Below are 16,464 nucleotides of genomic sequence, written 5' to 3'. Positions count from 1 at the left end.
TTTAAGATTTTACATTTATCTGTTTCACATTTGACTTTGCAGAATTCCTTATTAAATGCAAACTAAATGATCAGCTTTAGAAAATGTGATGCATTGATAGCATTCGAACAAGACAATCCGATAAATAGACGATATTTTATTATAATAAAAGATCCTTTAAAACCATGACAGTCTGAGTTGTTGGCGTCAAAGGTTTTTTATGTGCACATATTTTGATAAAATACATTTGTCTGTGTCATCAGCAGCAATATTATTTTGATAGACAGTAAATAATGAAAATTGTTATTTTCCCCTATTAAATCTCCATTAGTGCAATATTTCTACTGATTGTGTCTTCATGGCTTGATTAGTAATGTCTTGCATCGAACGTATGCTCACCTACCTCAGACATTAGTGAAAGTTACTATTTACATATTTATACAAACACTTTAGCCAATGGTGTTTTCTGCCATGCTGTCAGTGTATGTATTCTCTTTAAAGAGTTCATCACCAGCAGTGCTGTAAGACCAGCTACAACAACATTTATTTTCAAAGGGTTATGAAACTCTCACTCACTAATTCATTTAAGTCACTTCAACTGTTTATTTGTTCGGTTACGCTGCTGTCAATGAAACTCAACACGTCCCGCACACATTTGAAATGTTAGAAAGCATTCTAGCATCTGAAGTATTTGTGTTCATATAAGCAACTCTGAGCAGCAGGTTGGTTAGTGTGACCTGAGCCGTGTTGTACTGATAGAATCAGTGCTGTGGAATGCATCACTTTTGCTTATGATAATGTATTATTATTCCATTGTTTCAAATACCATAGCATTTTACTTGAATAAAGTACTTTTTCCACTTCTGGAATATTATCCAACTAAAAATAATCTTAGCACTATTTTGAATAGGTTTAGTAAGATAGTAAAAAGAAAAGAAGCACTGCAAAGTGGGAGCATCAATATGGACAGTGGAAATGACACTTGTTTAGACTCTTCCTCTCTCTGTCTCTCTGTCCTCCTCTGCTCTGCCTCTGTTTGTCTTGCATTCTGTTTCAGCCTCATTACACTTGTTTTTCCCCACTGCTCACCATCACTCCTCCTTCTCTTTCCTGTGGCATTAGATCCTCTATGGTTTGACTGAACCATCTTAAATATACATGCATGTAATATATGTGAATTATGGACATATATATCCGGAGATAATGGATGTATGTTTTTGTTTGTGATAGTAACATAATTATTTGTTGTGATGTTATGTATGTATGCATGGTTAGAGCTGAAGGCTGCTAACACTATGCTAACAGCGTGGACAGTTATCAAGGGCAATTAGAAGATTGCTTTAGGATTGTGTTAAACATTACGTACGGAATTGCTTTGTATAGAAGCCTGCCTTAGATGTTAAACCATTTAATATTCTTAGCTAATGACAAATACGAAACATCTTAATGCATAATTGTCAAACAACATTGCAGGCTTGCCCTCTGTGTCATGTTTACGAATGCCGTTCTTGACTGTGGGTCCCCTCCGTCCTGCAGGGCGTCACTGTGGAGTTCCTGTGTGGTTTTGCCCCTTCTGGCCCTCACATGGATGTCAGCCGTCCTCGCAATCACAGACCGGCGCTCTGCGCTCTTCCAGATCCTCTTTGCTGTCTTTGATTCACTGGAAGGCTTCGTCATTGTCATGGTGCACTGCATCCTGCGCAGAGAGGTACACAACATGACCACTGAGATTATACATGTCCTTCTTCCTGGTTTTGTTTGAGGCTATACATGCTGTATAGCAGTATTGATCAGTTCTACAATAAATATCTTGGCAAATCTTTACTAGCAGCATATGAATGACTATGTTGGTGTTTTAGTTGGTCTGTCGATTTACCCAATTAAGTCTTCGGTCCAAGGATGTATCCTCTAGAATCACCTTCAACCCAAATGATCCCTTGATCAATATAGTCTGTGGCACACGATGAGTCCTTTGAGAGTGCAACTTAATGGTTTTTGTTTTTTTGGGTAAATCCCTGACCTTTCCTTTCTATTGTGTTGATAATATATATCTAAATATAATGGGCTGATGTCAGTGAGATCACCTATACTTTGCACATACAATCATATAATTTGCAGATGGCCATGGCATTCTTTGGGCACATTCATGCCCTCAGTGTAATGAACCCTTTTGACCTTAATGACCCCCAATGCACCTGTAATGCCACCATCAAGACAATCTTTTAGGCCAGATGTTTACTGATAAATACAGAATCAGTACATTTCTACAGCACTAATTACATCCGGACAACAACAGAATCAAGTCATCCTCACCACTCAGCTGCTCTGAGTTAAATTGCCAGAAACATTCACTAAATGATTCTAATCACATCTAATTTGTTGTTCTTTTGATTATTGTTGCGTTACTGCAACTCAACACTTCCTGCAGCTGTTTCACATTAAAACTCTAGGAAAGGGAAAAGGGAAGATTATGTCCCTGAAACATTGTTGCATTGAGCGTCATTGACACTATAACCTAACTCTAAATGAAAGATCTGCAAAGTACAGCTGAGTTAAATTAGAGGATGATTAATGACTAATGATGAATGACCTTACTTCAGACCATCAGCTCACATTTCCCCTTGAGCAACATGGTCTTGATGGTCCATGCTGAGGTCCATGATAAATATGACATACCTTGAACACATTCAGGCCATTTTGATTTGAATAACCCCATGAACTTTAGCTTGTAGTATCACCATCAGGACAACCCTTACAAACTTTTAGCCAAACTAATATAAAGTCTCTGAAACTACCAAAATCTGTCTTCGTTTGATCTAATCCTTTAGGTATTTGTCGTATGATGGCCGCTACAAGGGCCCTAGATGTTGAGCCTCTTTTATAAAAGGCCAATCACTGAGTGTTTGTTGTGAACTGATGTATTTATATATCCTGCCAGTACTAAGTTCCTGATCTGTGCTCTCATGATTTGCTACAGGTTCAGGAGGCAGTGAAGTGCCGGGTGGTGGACCGCCAGGAGGACACTAATGGAGATTCAGGAGGATCTTTTCAGAATGGCCATGCTCAGCTCATGGTATGAACATGCATATGTTTGTTATTTTCACCTCTTAAGATTTATTATTCAATATTGGCAGGGTTTCTCATATTTATTGTTTTCTGTCCTCAGACTGACTTTGAGAAAGATGTGGATATCGCTTGCAGATCAGGTAAGCTCTAGGTTGAGTGTGCTTGATTTTGTGTTTGTGTGTGCATTTGACTTGACTTTGGGGACTGCTGTTCAAAAGCTACAGATGTCTCTTTGTCGCTCCTCTCTGTATTCTGACTGCTTCAAATTCCTCAGCATTGTCGGAACAGATGTGAGGCATGTTCCCCCTCAGTTATGAACTTGTGTCTTACAATCAACATCACAGCCTCCCTACTCCAAGGAGCTGTTGTAAAGCTCCTTGGAAAGGAATACAGAACATTAATGCTGCAAAAGGCAGTTTAGCCCAGGCTGATGGGAGTGGGATGAACACGTGCTGAGCAGTTATATGCAGATAAATAGGGCTGCCTGCGTCTCTCCTACACTGCCGCTGTATAATTAAGTCCCTCCCGACAGTGCCGCATCAGATACTGGCTCTGCTCTGATATCTGCTGGGAGTGAAAATCTGATTATCTCTTGAGACAGGATATCAAGGAAAGCATCTGGAGCAGAAAAGCTATTGAGACACAGACAGGGCTGAACAAGAAAAGAGAGAAAAGAACAGAGAGACATTATTGTTTTTTCCTTTTTATATGTCAAGTAGGAAGAGGGAGCACAGAGAGCGTAAGTTATTTAGTGTTGCAGATAGAGCGTTGTCTGATGTTGTTTATCAGCATGGACATACTATGGGATATGCATGCTGCCATAAGCCAACAGTTGTTATAGTGGAATGATGTTGGGTCACAGGGTCAAGGCAAGCCCGATGCAGCCATATACTCCCAGTAGACATATTTTATCAAACATTTTTCTAGAATTTATTTTTCTTTTCGGGGGGGGGGGGTCTTGCTGTTGTCTCATTTGTCAAAGCTCTCAGCAGGTTCTGAGTGATGGGAAGATTTGATTAGTGATTATGTTGGTTACAGTTGACTTGTCGATGCTCTCTCACCAACAGTCACAAATGCAATGGTGACAATGTTTCTATGTTGCCTCAAAACATGTTTTGACAAGTCTGAACTATACTGACTTCTTACTTATCTACTGATATACATGGAAACACCAGTATATCTTATTTATTTATTTTTTTACGTACATCGACTGTTCAGTCCACAGTTAGGGGCACAAACACATAGATGGCTAACATCAACTACAGGCCAAAGTGAAAGTGAAACTATCGAACGTTCTATCAAATTCTATTTCTGCTATTCTGTTATAGCTATTGATGAGCTGTCAATCGCAGGACATATCGCTATCGTTTTATCACCCAGGTCTAGTAGAAGGTTGCTTCAGTATCTGTCCAACCTAAGGCTGGATTATTGACAGAGGAACGGTGGCAGCTGCTGTAGGGCCTCAGATCCCAGGGGCCCCAAGAGCCCTAAATTAACTGAGTGACAATTTGCTCTGATAAATAACAGTATCAGCCAAGATTATTGCTACAGCCCTCATTATATTGAGACCCTGTCTTGTTGAGATGCCCTGTATCAAACGCTAGTTTTAAACACTGTATTTCACTAAATACATTTGGAATTAATTTATTTGTATTTGATGAAACAGGGGCCTCCAAGCAGGTAAATCTGTCCATGGTCCAACTCTGTCTTACTGTTATGTCCAGGCACTATGAAGCGCTCATCTCTCCAGGGGGAGGAGAAGGCCACCTCCGGGACCCTCACCCTTCAGAAGGGTTCTAACTTTAACACCATGCCGGCCAGCATGGCCAAAGTTCACCTCCAGAATGTGGCAGACTACAGCAGCCACACTCTGACTCTGCGCAGGGACAAGGGTCCCACCAAGGGAATCAGCACAGAGCTGCCAGGCGCCAAATCCATCTACATCTGTGATGGCGAGCTCTTCAAGCAGCTGGATGGAGAGCTGCCTCGAGGAAACGGCGAGGGCAGCAGCTCCGAGGGCACTAGCAAAGGCCCCGGGTACGTCATTCTACCGACCAACAACACAGGCACCATAAAGCCGGCCAAGGGGAAAGAAGAGCAGACAGCCAAGTATAACATCAGCATAGAGCAGCTGCCTCAGACCAGGCTCATTCACCTGGCTAACCCTGTCAACGGAGAGCCAATGCCTGGCTTTGGGCTGAAGAGCCTGCCTGCTGACCAGATCAGTGTGTCATGTTCTGACAGAGACTCACCTGCTCACAATCTGCAGAATATGCCCAGAGACTCACAGGTAGCCAACAGCATGTGTGACGGGGGAGATTCCGGAAACTCTGGTGTGATGTCCAAGAGTGAGACAGTCTCAACACTGTCTATGAGCTCTCTGGAGGTAAGAGCACTAAACTGATCACCTTATTTTGGTCATAGTAATGCGTTATCAGCCTCATCCTTCATACTTCAAATATAACATGCATGTAAAGTTGTGTTTTGTACTATTACTTACCATAAATTCTCAAGAACCAAGCCTTTATTTGAAACTGGTTTGTATTAGATGTCAGCCTTTCATTTGTAATTCTTTTTTTACAAGTGTATTTTATCATATTTTAGTAAGAAGCCTAATTTTCTCTGATCTTAATATGCTGTTGATGCTTTTTGCTTTTTATGGAAATTCAACATCTTGTTAACGGTTGTGTTGATAAATTCAGGATAATATAAATTTGCTCAAATCACTTCTAATTTGATGTTTTTTCTAGCACTGCTAAAATAAATCTTAACACTTCCTGCACAGATGTAATACTATTTTCAGACTACACAATATCAGCCCAGTAATTGCTCAACCCAACAGATGTAGGGTGTCAGGAGTGAAAATCGATGGTTTTATCCCGTGTAGCATACTATAATAGACAACCCCTGCTATGCATCTGGGACGCCTCACGATGTACCGACAAAAAGACCACTGTGTTAGAATTTCTTGCCTTCTCTCTTCCATTAGAAAATGCTACGACGTCAATTCTATGACGTTCACCAATAGGAGCACAATCTTCCGCTGTAAATATGGCAAAGCGAAAGAGGAATATTGTTGCTGCTGTTGCTAGGTGGAACTGTGAAGGGACGTCAGAGGTCACAGTCGTCTTTTATTTATTTTTTCAAAATGTGTCATACTTAGACACGCCAATGTTTGTTCACATTCTTGTTGGAAATCGTTCCCTAGCTACTCCTTCCCCATGACATCACTTAGGTCATGACTATGTAGTCTGTCATGTCCTTCAACCTAGTCATGGCAAGAGGTTATGAATCTATAATTGTCTAATCTGACACAATGACCATTTTAAGAGACATATTGTGTAGTCTGAACCTGGCAGTACACAATAAAGGGCATAGTCCGGTTCTTTCCTGGAAGGCTCATAATGTGCAACGTCTGCAGGAAGTGGTGAGTTTCATTGACAGTATAGAAAATATATCAAAGTACAAGTGATGGAATAAATAAGTAAATAAATAATTCCTCCTCCCTCAATGTTTATAACTTTAATGTTTAGACAGCCTTTATTTGTTCACACCATTTGAATACTGGTCTTTGTTTGAGAAATAACAGTAGTGTCATTGTGGTGAACATCACATGTGTCCTGTTAATTATCACTCTCTCAATACAGGGGCATTACAGTTGAACATTTCATAAGCATTAACTGCTGTGTTTCTTTTCTTATCCATATATCAATGTGAATGATGCCATATATCATGCCAGCTTACTGTTTTCTGCAGCATCTCTTAGTTTGCATGGTATGGAGCCATTCATATAGTAAACTTTAGTTCCAAGTGTAAGTATTTTTTTTTCTCCTAGAATCATCTATTTGCCATGTATTGTGTCACAGGCTATGTTTGACCAACCCAGCATTAGCACACTCTTCGTGCTGGGGAAATGATTCACACAGATCAACTAGGGAGCCTCACATTAAAAAACTGGATATTAATGAATACAAACGGATCATAATTAGGAAATAAACAAACGGAAATAAAAGGATCATAATTAGGTCTCAACAGGGCAGCACTGTGCTATATTATGTGTATGTTTAGGTCGTCCCTTCTCTGATGCTAAAAAATAAGGCAACATATGTATTTAGTTCATAACAAACACATCACATGAAGTATTGCAACATTTTCTGGCCCCATCTAAGGATAGCATCTTTAAAAAGGTTAGTTTTCACTCAACTCCTAGTGCAGACAGCAGTGTGAGGATGAGACGACACAGTCATCAGCGCACAGCGTCCTGGACATCTGCCTGCTGGTGTCTTTTCACTTCGGGGCAAAACACACTTCCATAATGTCGTGTGAGGCGGCAGCTGCCACAGCAACCAAACAGCCTGAAGGTCAGCTTTTCCTTCACCACTCCGTGATGGTGACTTAAAGGTCATTTGGTCACAATCTGTTAGTTGCAAACTTGTGCCAACAGGGTCAGAATGACCAGCAGCAAACCATGTTTCCTCCCTTATGACTCACTGCTCTCCACTGGGTCCCAGAAACACACTTTCTTGACTGGCTGATGTGGAGATACACAATGAAACAGTTAAGAAACACTTGAGCATTTGTCTGCTCACAAGGCACACAATCTCAAGACACATCTTTAATCTCTCTGTCTCATCTCCCCCCAGAGACGAAAATCACGCTATGCAGAGCTTGACTTTGAGGTAATTTTAGTCTCTTTGATTCCTACAGAGCATTTTAGATTAAGCCCAAAAAGCTGATGTCTCCTAGCTGTTCAGACCTCTAGATGTTTGCATACATTTATCAGAATTATTCAAAGCTTGGGTTTGACTGTAGTGTTGACATTCAGCGCATTAAATGTGAAGGGGGTAAAGTAGGATTGATGGTAGCCTGTGCTGTTTACCTTGTACATAACGTGCAATGTTCCTGTGTAGAAGATTATGCACACCCGGAAACGCCACCAGGACATGTTTCAGGACCTGAACAGGAAGATTCACAGTGCAGACAAGGATAGAGAATCTCCACCTGTTGATGCCAAATCTGCCAAAAGATGGAGTGTGTCCTCTGCCAGCAGCGACAAGACCAACATGAGTGTAAATAGTTTAACTTTATTCTGTTCCGCCCCCCCGTTCCCGTCCTCCCCTTCTATATCTAATGTTGTTCTCCTTTTCTTTTATCATTAGCACAAGTCACCACACTTGAGTGGAGTTAGCTGTTTAATTATTAGTGAAGCCATTTAAAAGATTGCATTTTTTATCTGCTTACTATGTCAGCGCCAGAAGAAATTAGCTGTGGGGGCATCAAGGGGCATAATTGTGGGTGAGCATACAAGCCAGAACTACGGACTGAGCCGAGTACACATTGTCACTCCAAATGTGACAAATGTTTGAAGCTACTTCCAAATCATACAACTTGTTAGAGCTTGTTTCAAGGCAAGGCCTCACAAAAAAAAGCTATATAATAATTTTGCTTTTTGATGAGCTGGCAGCGGAGGCTCTAGATAAGTACAGACTAAAGTTCTGCCACCCAACACAAAGGACATAATGTTTAGCTTTGGTTATTTTCAAAAGGAAATTTATTAAGAAATGTCTCTCCTTTCTCTTACTATGCAAATTCTGCATCAATGCGTGTCTTGTGTTTAAAGTAGATGCAGTAATACAATACCTAGTGGGAATAGCAAAAGAGACAGGAATAACTAAGCTACAGGAGAAAATCATGGCCATTAGTTTAAATTACTTCAACTTACCTTTGGTATGGTGGATAGCTGGAACTATTACAATAACCAATAAGCTCAATGAGCATTGCTACAGAGATGGAGCTAGTCAAGCAAATGAGAGAATTAAAGAATATATCTCTTTTAATGCAGTTGCTTATCTCACTGATGATTACCAGTTTCATGCCCATCTAAGCCTTCAGTTTACTAACATTGCCTTTGCAGAATTAAACATGACTATACCTTCTCACTTTTAACTTTACAGTTAATAAGGTTCTGTTGAGAATCAAGACATTATTGTTATTATCTATGTGGAGGTTTAGATTTTTTCTGGCTTGGCAAGGTTCAAGCCGTTTCTTTTTCCACACTAAACAATGGGAAACTAGGTTGGGACTGGATTGGCTGGAAACTAGTCACCAACAGTAAAGGGGAATCCATGTTGACTTTGCAACTGCATCCATTCCCTGGCAGCAGATTATTTCCATTTCCTTCTGCTGCAAGAACCCAGCATCTCCATTTGTTTCATAGCTTTGGCCTCAGGTCTTCTCTGGCATAGGGCCATGTCCAACTTCACAGATCAACTGCGCAGCTATTTGGCACTTATAGTTTCACAACTCAATCAAACCAATTGTGTTAGCCCTGTAGAATCACACAGCATTAACTTATTTTCAGAGACAAAACCCCCCCAAAAATGTGATGTATCATCAAGATGCTACAAGTGGAAGAGGCAGAGAGATCAACTTTTCCGCTGCTGGTACAAGATGTGTTTTGAGGATGTGCCTCAGTCACAATCATCCCAGTCCTTATCAGTATATCTAGCTAGCTGTTTGTACATATAACCACTTTAGATTGAAGACCACCATCCATGTTCAAAAGAGGTAATAAAGGAATAGTTGGAAATTTATGAAAATATGTGTATACATGCATTTTCTTTCTTGCTGAGAGTTAGATAAGAACTCTTAAGACTTAAAGGTTCAATGTGTAAGATCTGCCAGAATTTAAACTTAAAACAATGAACTAACATTATGAACAGAGTGTGAAGAGGTAACAGTGTTGACGTCAAAGACGTCTCTGTGTTGTGTTGCAGAGATATCTACTGAGGTTAGCATGCTAACAGCTAGCTGCACTCCGTCCAGTCTGTAATATCACTTGGCAAGGTAGAGGTGATAGTGAGTCAGTGTAGCTGCAGTCTGCCTCAGTACAGAGAGAATAAGTACAGCTACCTGACTCTTGTAAATATTACACACTTGTTCCTGTTTTATAGTTTGTTCATTGGATTCAAAGTGACAGAAACGAGAAAACCCCCCGCACCACCTCTCTTCATCCTCACAGCTGCCAGGAGGCTGTTTCTCTGAGTGTATATCTGTCTGCAGCCCCGGGAAACAGTGTAGCTTCAGTTAGCAGTTAGCTGGAGTTCAGCCACAGCACCGAGGAACTACAGACTCCCTGTTCCTGCTGTTACACAGCTCCAGCAGCCGCTGTGACTGGTGTGGAGCTGGTTCTGACTGAGCTCCACTAGGAAGATGAGACGAATGTGAGGGTCGTTTTCTAAATTCTGACACTTTGGATTTAGTCCCGTAAACAAACTAACAACACGTCACACGAACTACAGCCCTGGTTAACATTAGTGTGCAGTAAACACAGATGACCAGCTCTACGTGAAGATTATCAGACAGCAGAGTTTTCTGACCAGAGATCAGAGTTTCAGGAGTTTGGTTGAAGTTTGGTATTCTTGCCCTGCTGACTTACTGACAGGCATTACACAGGAGTAAATGCAATACACAATATTAGATATTAGATATAAATTAGAATACAATCAATATATCAAACTACTGCAACTAAAATATGAACATTACCCAGTTTAGAGGTGAAATTCTGCCCCCTATTTCTTTGGAGCAGGTGGCTCAGAATTACACATTGAACCTTTAAGAGTGGAGCTCGAGCTAGGTTAGCCTAGCTTAGCATAAAGACTGGAACAGGGGAAAGAGTCAGTAATGGCAGATGTTGTTTACCGGGAAGTAATTCATGCTCAAACTTCTTGTGAAAACAAAGATGTTTGGTAAAACGATATTTAGCGGTGTTGGTAGACTTATTTTCTTTGTAACTTTGGACAGGGCCAGGTTAGCTGTTTCTTCCTGTTTCCAGTCTTTATGCTAAGCTAAGCTGATTACCATAGCTCCAGTTCCATACATAACAGAGTGACATGAGAGTGGCGATGATCTTATCATTTAACTCTCAGCAAGAAAACAAATAAGCACATTTTTTTTAAATGTCAAACTATTCCTTTAAGAACTGTAGGAAATCGCTAAGGCAGACAGAAGGTAGCATGAAGTAAAGTAGGAACACCAAAACTTATGAAATGCTTCACAGAGTTTTTCATCTCTGAAAAATCACACCTGTTCCTTCTCTTCCTATCAGGACAAGCAGCAGACCCCGAGTAAAAGGGCGTGGGAGGGCATCAGGAAGGCCCACTCTCCCCCATCCTGGGTGAGGAAGGACCTGGAGACAGTGGCAGCCTCTCCTCTAGAGCTGCAGGCTGTGGAGTGGGAGAAGACCAGTGCCACCATTCCTCTGGTGGGCCAGGAGATCATGGACCTTCAGACGGAGGTGTGACCAAGATTCCAGCCTCACACCCACGACTTGTTTTTTTTCCAATTCGCTCAGACAAACAAGCCGACACACACTGCCCTGCTCCGTATTTCTACTCAATGGCTGGTTGAAGCCCACTGCGATAACGTTAGGGGGAAAGAGAGCGAGGAGGAGAGAGAACGGTCACATTATCAGAAAAATAATTAAACCAATTACAGAGAGAACAGGAAAATAGCCTCTCTTTCTATGTTGTTTCATTTGATGTTTGACGGTGTTTTTGTCTGCAAAATACTGGTCATCTTCTTGTATATGGTCTCAGATGCCACATAGGCTCACATGGCAGACTGATTGCCAAGGTAGCAGATTCAGTTACTATATGTGCATCATATAGTTGTGTAATAAATCGCATAGCAAAGGTAATCATGCAATGTTTACCCCTGTATTAAATGAATACAATGTAATAATCATGATTATGTCTCTTTTTTTTCACTGTTGAGAGTGTCGTTGCATCACTGTTCTGCTCTCTCTTTCTCATGATGAACGCTGTTTTATGAGGCTCGAGATGCCTCTGGACTTATTTTTTCCTCAACATCAATCTCAAAAGAGAAAAGGAACAAACAAGGCAGACTGCCAAACATACAGTCATGTGGCCCTCAATGCAGTTCCCTCCCCCCTACAACTCGCCCCAATCCTTTTGGCTCCACCACTTGTTCCCCCCGTGATCCTGATGGGGCCAGGTCGGCCCTGCAGTGACAAGTGAAAAGAGGTTTGAAAGAAATCGAAGATGTTTCCCTGAGCCGAAATGGAAAGTTGCCTTCTCATCGATGGACACCTTAGAGACGCCAGAGAGCGGGCCGTTGGGCTTTGCGCTCTATTCGGTCCTCAACCTCAAAGCCGTCCACAGAGCGACAACATGGACGGCGCCAGTGTGTCCAGAGGGAGCCACTTTCAACAAACATATGCTTATTGAGGCAGTTTCTCAATGTACAAGCAGGCTTGGTACAGTACATGCAAAATATGATGGTGTTACAAAAATGCGATGGTAAAAGGTACTTTTGTGTGTGTGTGTGTGTGTGTGTGTGTGTGTGTGTGTGTGTGTGTGTGTGAGTGTGTGTGTCTGTATGTGTGTCTGTGTGTATTGAGTAGAGGAAGATGAGTAAATCACTTAATCTATAAATATATATGGTATGATTAAAGGTGATGATATATACAAGGCAGAGGTCATCAGAGGGATGGTGGTTGCACACAGAAAGCACAAGGCTCACTTGGAGTCCTGATGTACAGCATTGTAATTATTTCAACAGAGTTCTACAGAATGGATTTTAGCCTATAAATATCTTTCTTACTGTGCTTGGGGATAGTTGTTATCATTATTATAAATATGAACATGATTATTCTGATACTGCTCCTCCCATTCCCTCCTCGTCCTTTCAGGGTACTGGACTATACGAGTGTTCTGTATCGCAATGTAACAGTGTGTGTTTTGATATTACCGCCAGTCACTCCCTCAGATCTGTATTTGTTGAAACCTTCACCTCTGACCTCTGACCCACTGATCTGCTCCCCAACCTTCCACACACACCCCTCCCTCCTCCCCTCACTCCCCTTTTTAATTTACTGGGGTCGCCTCTTTGTTAATGTACAGTTTTCAGAGCACAACATGAATGTGTCTTATTTCTAATAAAAGCATATCTATATAATAAAACCACAGTAGTCCTCTTTTTTTCTCAAATGTAATTAAAGAGAACAGGTGATTGATCATGGTGCATGCAGTGTTATGTTGGAGAGGTGTATGCAGTATAACAGCATGAGAAGAGATGAGTCATAAAGTCAGTAAACTGACTCACTGAGTCACTTCAGTTACCCTAACCCCATGTATAATTACATGAAGTATGTTGTATTTGTAAGTTTACATTTTTTATTATAAGCTTCTTCCTAGTCTTATATACAGTATATCTCAAAAGTGAGTACACCCTTTAGATTTTTGCAAATATTCTGTTATATCCTTTCAGGGGATAACATTATCCTACTGAAACTTTGATATAACTTAAAGTAGTCAGTGTGCTGCTTGAATAACAGTATAGATTTATTGTCCTTTGAAAATTACTCAGTACACAGCTGTTAATGTCTAAACAGCTGGCAACAAAAGTGAGTACACCCCATAGTGAACATGTCTAAATTGTGCCCAAAGTGTCAATATTTTGTGTGACCACCATTGTTATCTAGCACTGCTTTAACCCTCCTGGGCATGGAATTCACCAGAGCTGCACAGGTTGCTTCTGGAATCTTCTTCCACTCCTCCACGACGACATCACGGAGCGCACGGATGTTGGACACCTTGCACTCCTCCACCTTCCTCTTGAGGATGCCCCACATGTGCTCAATTGGGTTTAGGTCTGGAGACATACTTGGCCAGTCCATCACCTTAACCTTCAGCTTCTTCAGCAAGGCCGTTGTCATCTTGGAGGTGTGTTTAGGGTCATTATCATGTTGGAAAACTGCCCTACGGCCCAGTTTCCGAAGAGAGGGGATCATGCTCTGCTGCAGGATGTCACAGTATATATTGGAATTCATGTGTCCCTCAATGAAATGCAGCTCCCCAGTGCCGGCAGCACTCATGCAGCCCCAGACCATGATGCTGCCACCACCATGCTTGACTGTAGGCAAAACACATTTGTCTTGGTACTCCTCACCAGGGTGCCGCCACACACGCCGGACACCATCTGACCCAAACAGGTTTATTTTGGTCTCATCAGACCACAGGACATGGTTCCAGTAACTCATGTTCTTGGATTCATTGTCTTCAGCAAACTGTTTGCGGGCTTTCTTATGCATCGGTTTCAGAAGGGGCTTCTGTCTGGGGCGACGGCCATACAAACCGATTTGATGCAGTGTGCGGCGTATGGTCTGGGCACTGACAGGCTGACATCCCACTTCTGCAACCTCTGCAGCAATGCTGGAAGCACTCGCACGTCTATTTTTGGAAACCAATCTCTGGATATGACGCTGAGCACGTGGACTCAACTTCTTTGGTCGACCCTGGCGAGGCCTGTTCCGAGTGGAACCTGTCCTGGAAAACCGCTGTATGATCTTAGCCACTGTGCTGCAACTCATTTTCATGGTGTTGGCAATCTTCTTATAGCCAAGGCCATCTTTGTGAAGCGCAATAATCCTTTTTTTCAGCCGCTCAGAGAGTTCCTTGCCATGAGGTGCCATGTTGTCCAGCATTCAGAGAGAATTGTGCCCAAAACACCAAATTTAACAGCCCTGCTTATCATTTACACCTGAATCCTTGTAACACTAACGAGTCACATGACACCAGGGCGGGAAAACAACATCATTGGGCACAATTAGGACATGTTCACTATGGGGTGTACTCACTTTTGTTGCCAGCTGTTTAGACATTAACAGCTGTGTACTGAGTAATTTTCAAAGGACAATAAATCTATACTGTTATTCAAGCAGCACACTGACTACTTTAAGTTATATCAAAGTTTCAGTAGGATAATGTTATCCCCTGAAAGGATATAACAGAATATTTGCAAAAATCTAAAGGGTGTACTCACTTTTGAGATATACTGTATATATATATATATATATATATATATATATATATATATATATATATATATGCCATAACAAACACCATGTTCGAACATAAGGATGCTCATAAGTGCACGTGGTACCAGAGCACCCTAGGCCAAAGGTCAATGATCGATTTTGTAATCGTATCATCTGATCTGAGGCCGCATGTTTTGGACACTCGGGTGAAGAGAGGGGCGGAGCTGTCGACTGATCACCATCTGGTGGTGAGTTGGATCAAGGGGTGGGGGAAGACTCTGGACAGACCTGGTAAACCCAAACGGGTAGTGCGGGTGAACTGGGAATGTCTGGAGGAAGCCCCTGTCCTGGGGATCTTTAACTCACACCTCCGGCGGAGCTTTTCAGCCATCCCTGTGGAGGTTGGGGGCATTGAACCTGAGTGGGCGATGTTCAAAACCTCTATTGCTGAAGCTGCGGTGATGAGCTGTGGTCTCAAGGTCTTAGGTGCCTCAAGGGGCGGTAACCCTCGAACACCGTGGTGGACCCCGGTGGTCAGGGAAGCCGTCTGACTGAAGAAGGAGTCCTTCCGGGTTATGTTATCCGGGAGGACTCCGGAAACAGTTGCAGGGTATCGAAGGACTAGAAGGGTGGCAGCTTCTGCCGTGTCAGAGGCAAAGCAGTGGGTGTGGGAGAAGTTCGGAGAAGCTATGGAGAAGGACTTTCGGTCGGCACCAAGGTGCTTCTGGAAAACCATCCGGCACCTCAGGAGGGGGAAGCGAGGAACCGTCCAAGCTGTGTACAGCAAGGGTGGGACCCTGATGACTTCAACTGAGAAGGTTATCGGCCGCTGGAAGGACCACTTTGAGGAACTCCTGAATCCGACTAACACGCCCTCTATGGTAGAGGCAGAGCTGGAAGCTGATGGGGGATCATCGTCAATTTCCCTGATGGAAGTCACTGAGGTAGTCAAACAACTCCACAGTGGCAAAGCCGCAGGGGTTGATGAGATCCGTCCAGAAATGCTGAAGGCTTTGGGTGTTGAGGGGCTGTCTTGGTTGACACGCCTCGTCAACATTGCGTGGAAGTCTGGGACAGTGCCTAGGGGTTGGCAGACCGGGGTGGTGGTTCCCCTATTTAAAAAGGGGGACCAGAGAGTGTGTGCCAACTACAGGGGTATCACACTTCTAAGCCTCCCTGGTAAAGTCTACTCCAAGGTACTGGAAAGGAGGGTTCGGCCGGTAGTCAAACCTCTGATTGAAGAGGAACAATGCGGATTCCGTCCTGGTCGTGGAACAACAGACCAACTCTTTACTCTTGCAAGGATCCTGGAGGGGGCCTGGGAGTACGCCCATCCGGTCTACATGTGTTTTGAGGATCTGGAGAAGGCGTATGACCGGGTCCCCCGGGTGATACTGTGGGAGGTGCTGCGGGAGTATGGGGTGAGGGGGTCACTTTTGAGGGCCATCCAATCCCTGTACGCCCAAAGCGAGAGTTGTGTCCGGATACTCGGCAGTAAGTCGGAATCGTTTCCAGTGAATGTTGGCCTCCGCCAGGGTTGCGCTTTATCACCAATCCTGTTCGTTTCATGGATAGGATAT

The 16,464-nt window shown here is 42.6% G+C and overlaps 1 protein-coding gene across 9 annotated transcripts in view; it reads left to right on the top strand.

The window, feature by feature from the left end:
* Positions 1-13,023, top strand: part of adgrb1a (adhesion G protein-coupled receptor B1a) — a 150,244-nt gene extending 137,221 nt beyond the window's left edge. For 7 of the 9 annotated variants that reach the window (XM_029450967.1, XM_029450965.1, XM_029450972.1 and 4 more), the window contains 7 exons: positions 1,516-1,687; positions 2,957-3,052; positions 3,146-3,185; positions 4,770-5,431; positions 7,689-7,724; positions 7,956-8,114; positions 11,153-13,023. In XM_029450967.1, the coding sequence (XP_029306827.1) occupies positions 1,516-1,687; positions 2,957-3,052; positions 3,146-3,185; positions 4,770-5,431; positions 7,689-7,724; positions 7,956-8,114; positions 11,153-11,347 (1,360 nt within the window). In that variant the 3' untranslated portion in view covers positions 11,348-13,023. The remainder of the gene's footprint in view (positions 1-1,515; positions 1,688-2,956; positions 3,053-3,145; positions 3,186-4,769; positions 5,432-7,688; positions 7,725-7,955; positions 8,115-11,152) is intronic. The other 2 variants (XM_029450968.1, XM_029450971.1) reach the window with 2 other exon arrangements.
* The last annotated feature ends 3,441 nt before the right edge of the window (positions 13,024-16,464 follow it).

Source organism: Cottoperca gobio, chromosome 16 (assembly GCF_900634415.1).
Source record: "Cottoperca gobio chromosome 16, fCotGob3.1, whole genome shotgun sequence".
Taxonomy (NCBI): Eukaryota; Metazoa; Chordata; class Actinopteri; order Perciformes; family Bovichtidae; genus Cottoperca; species Cottoperca gobio.
Note: the sequence above shows the minus strand (reverse complement) of the source record. Positions and strands in the feature narration are given on the sequence as shown.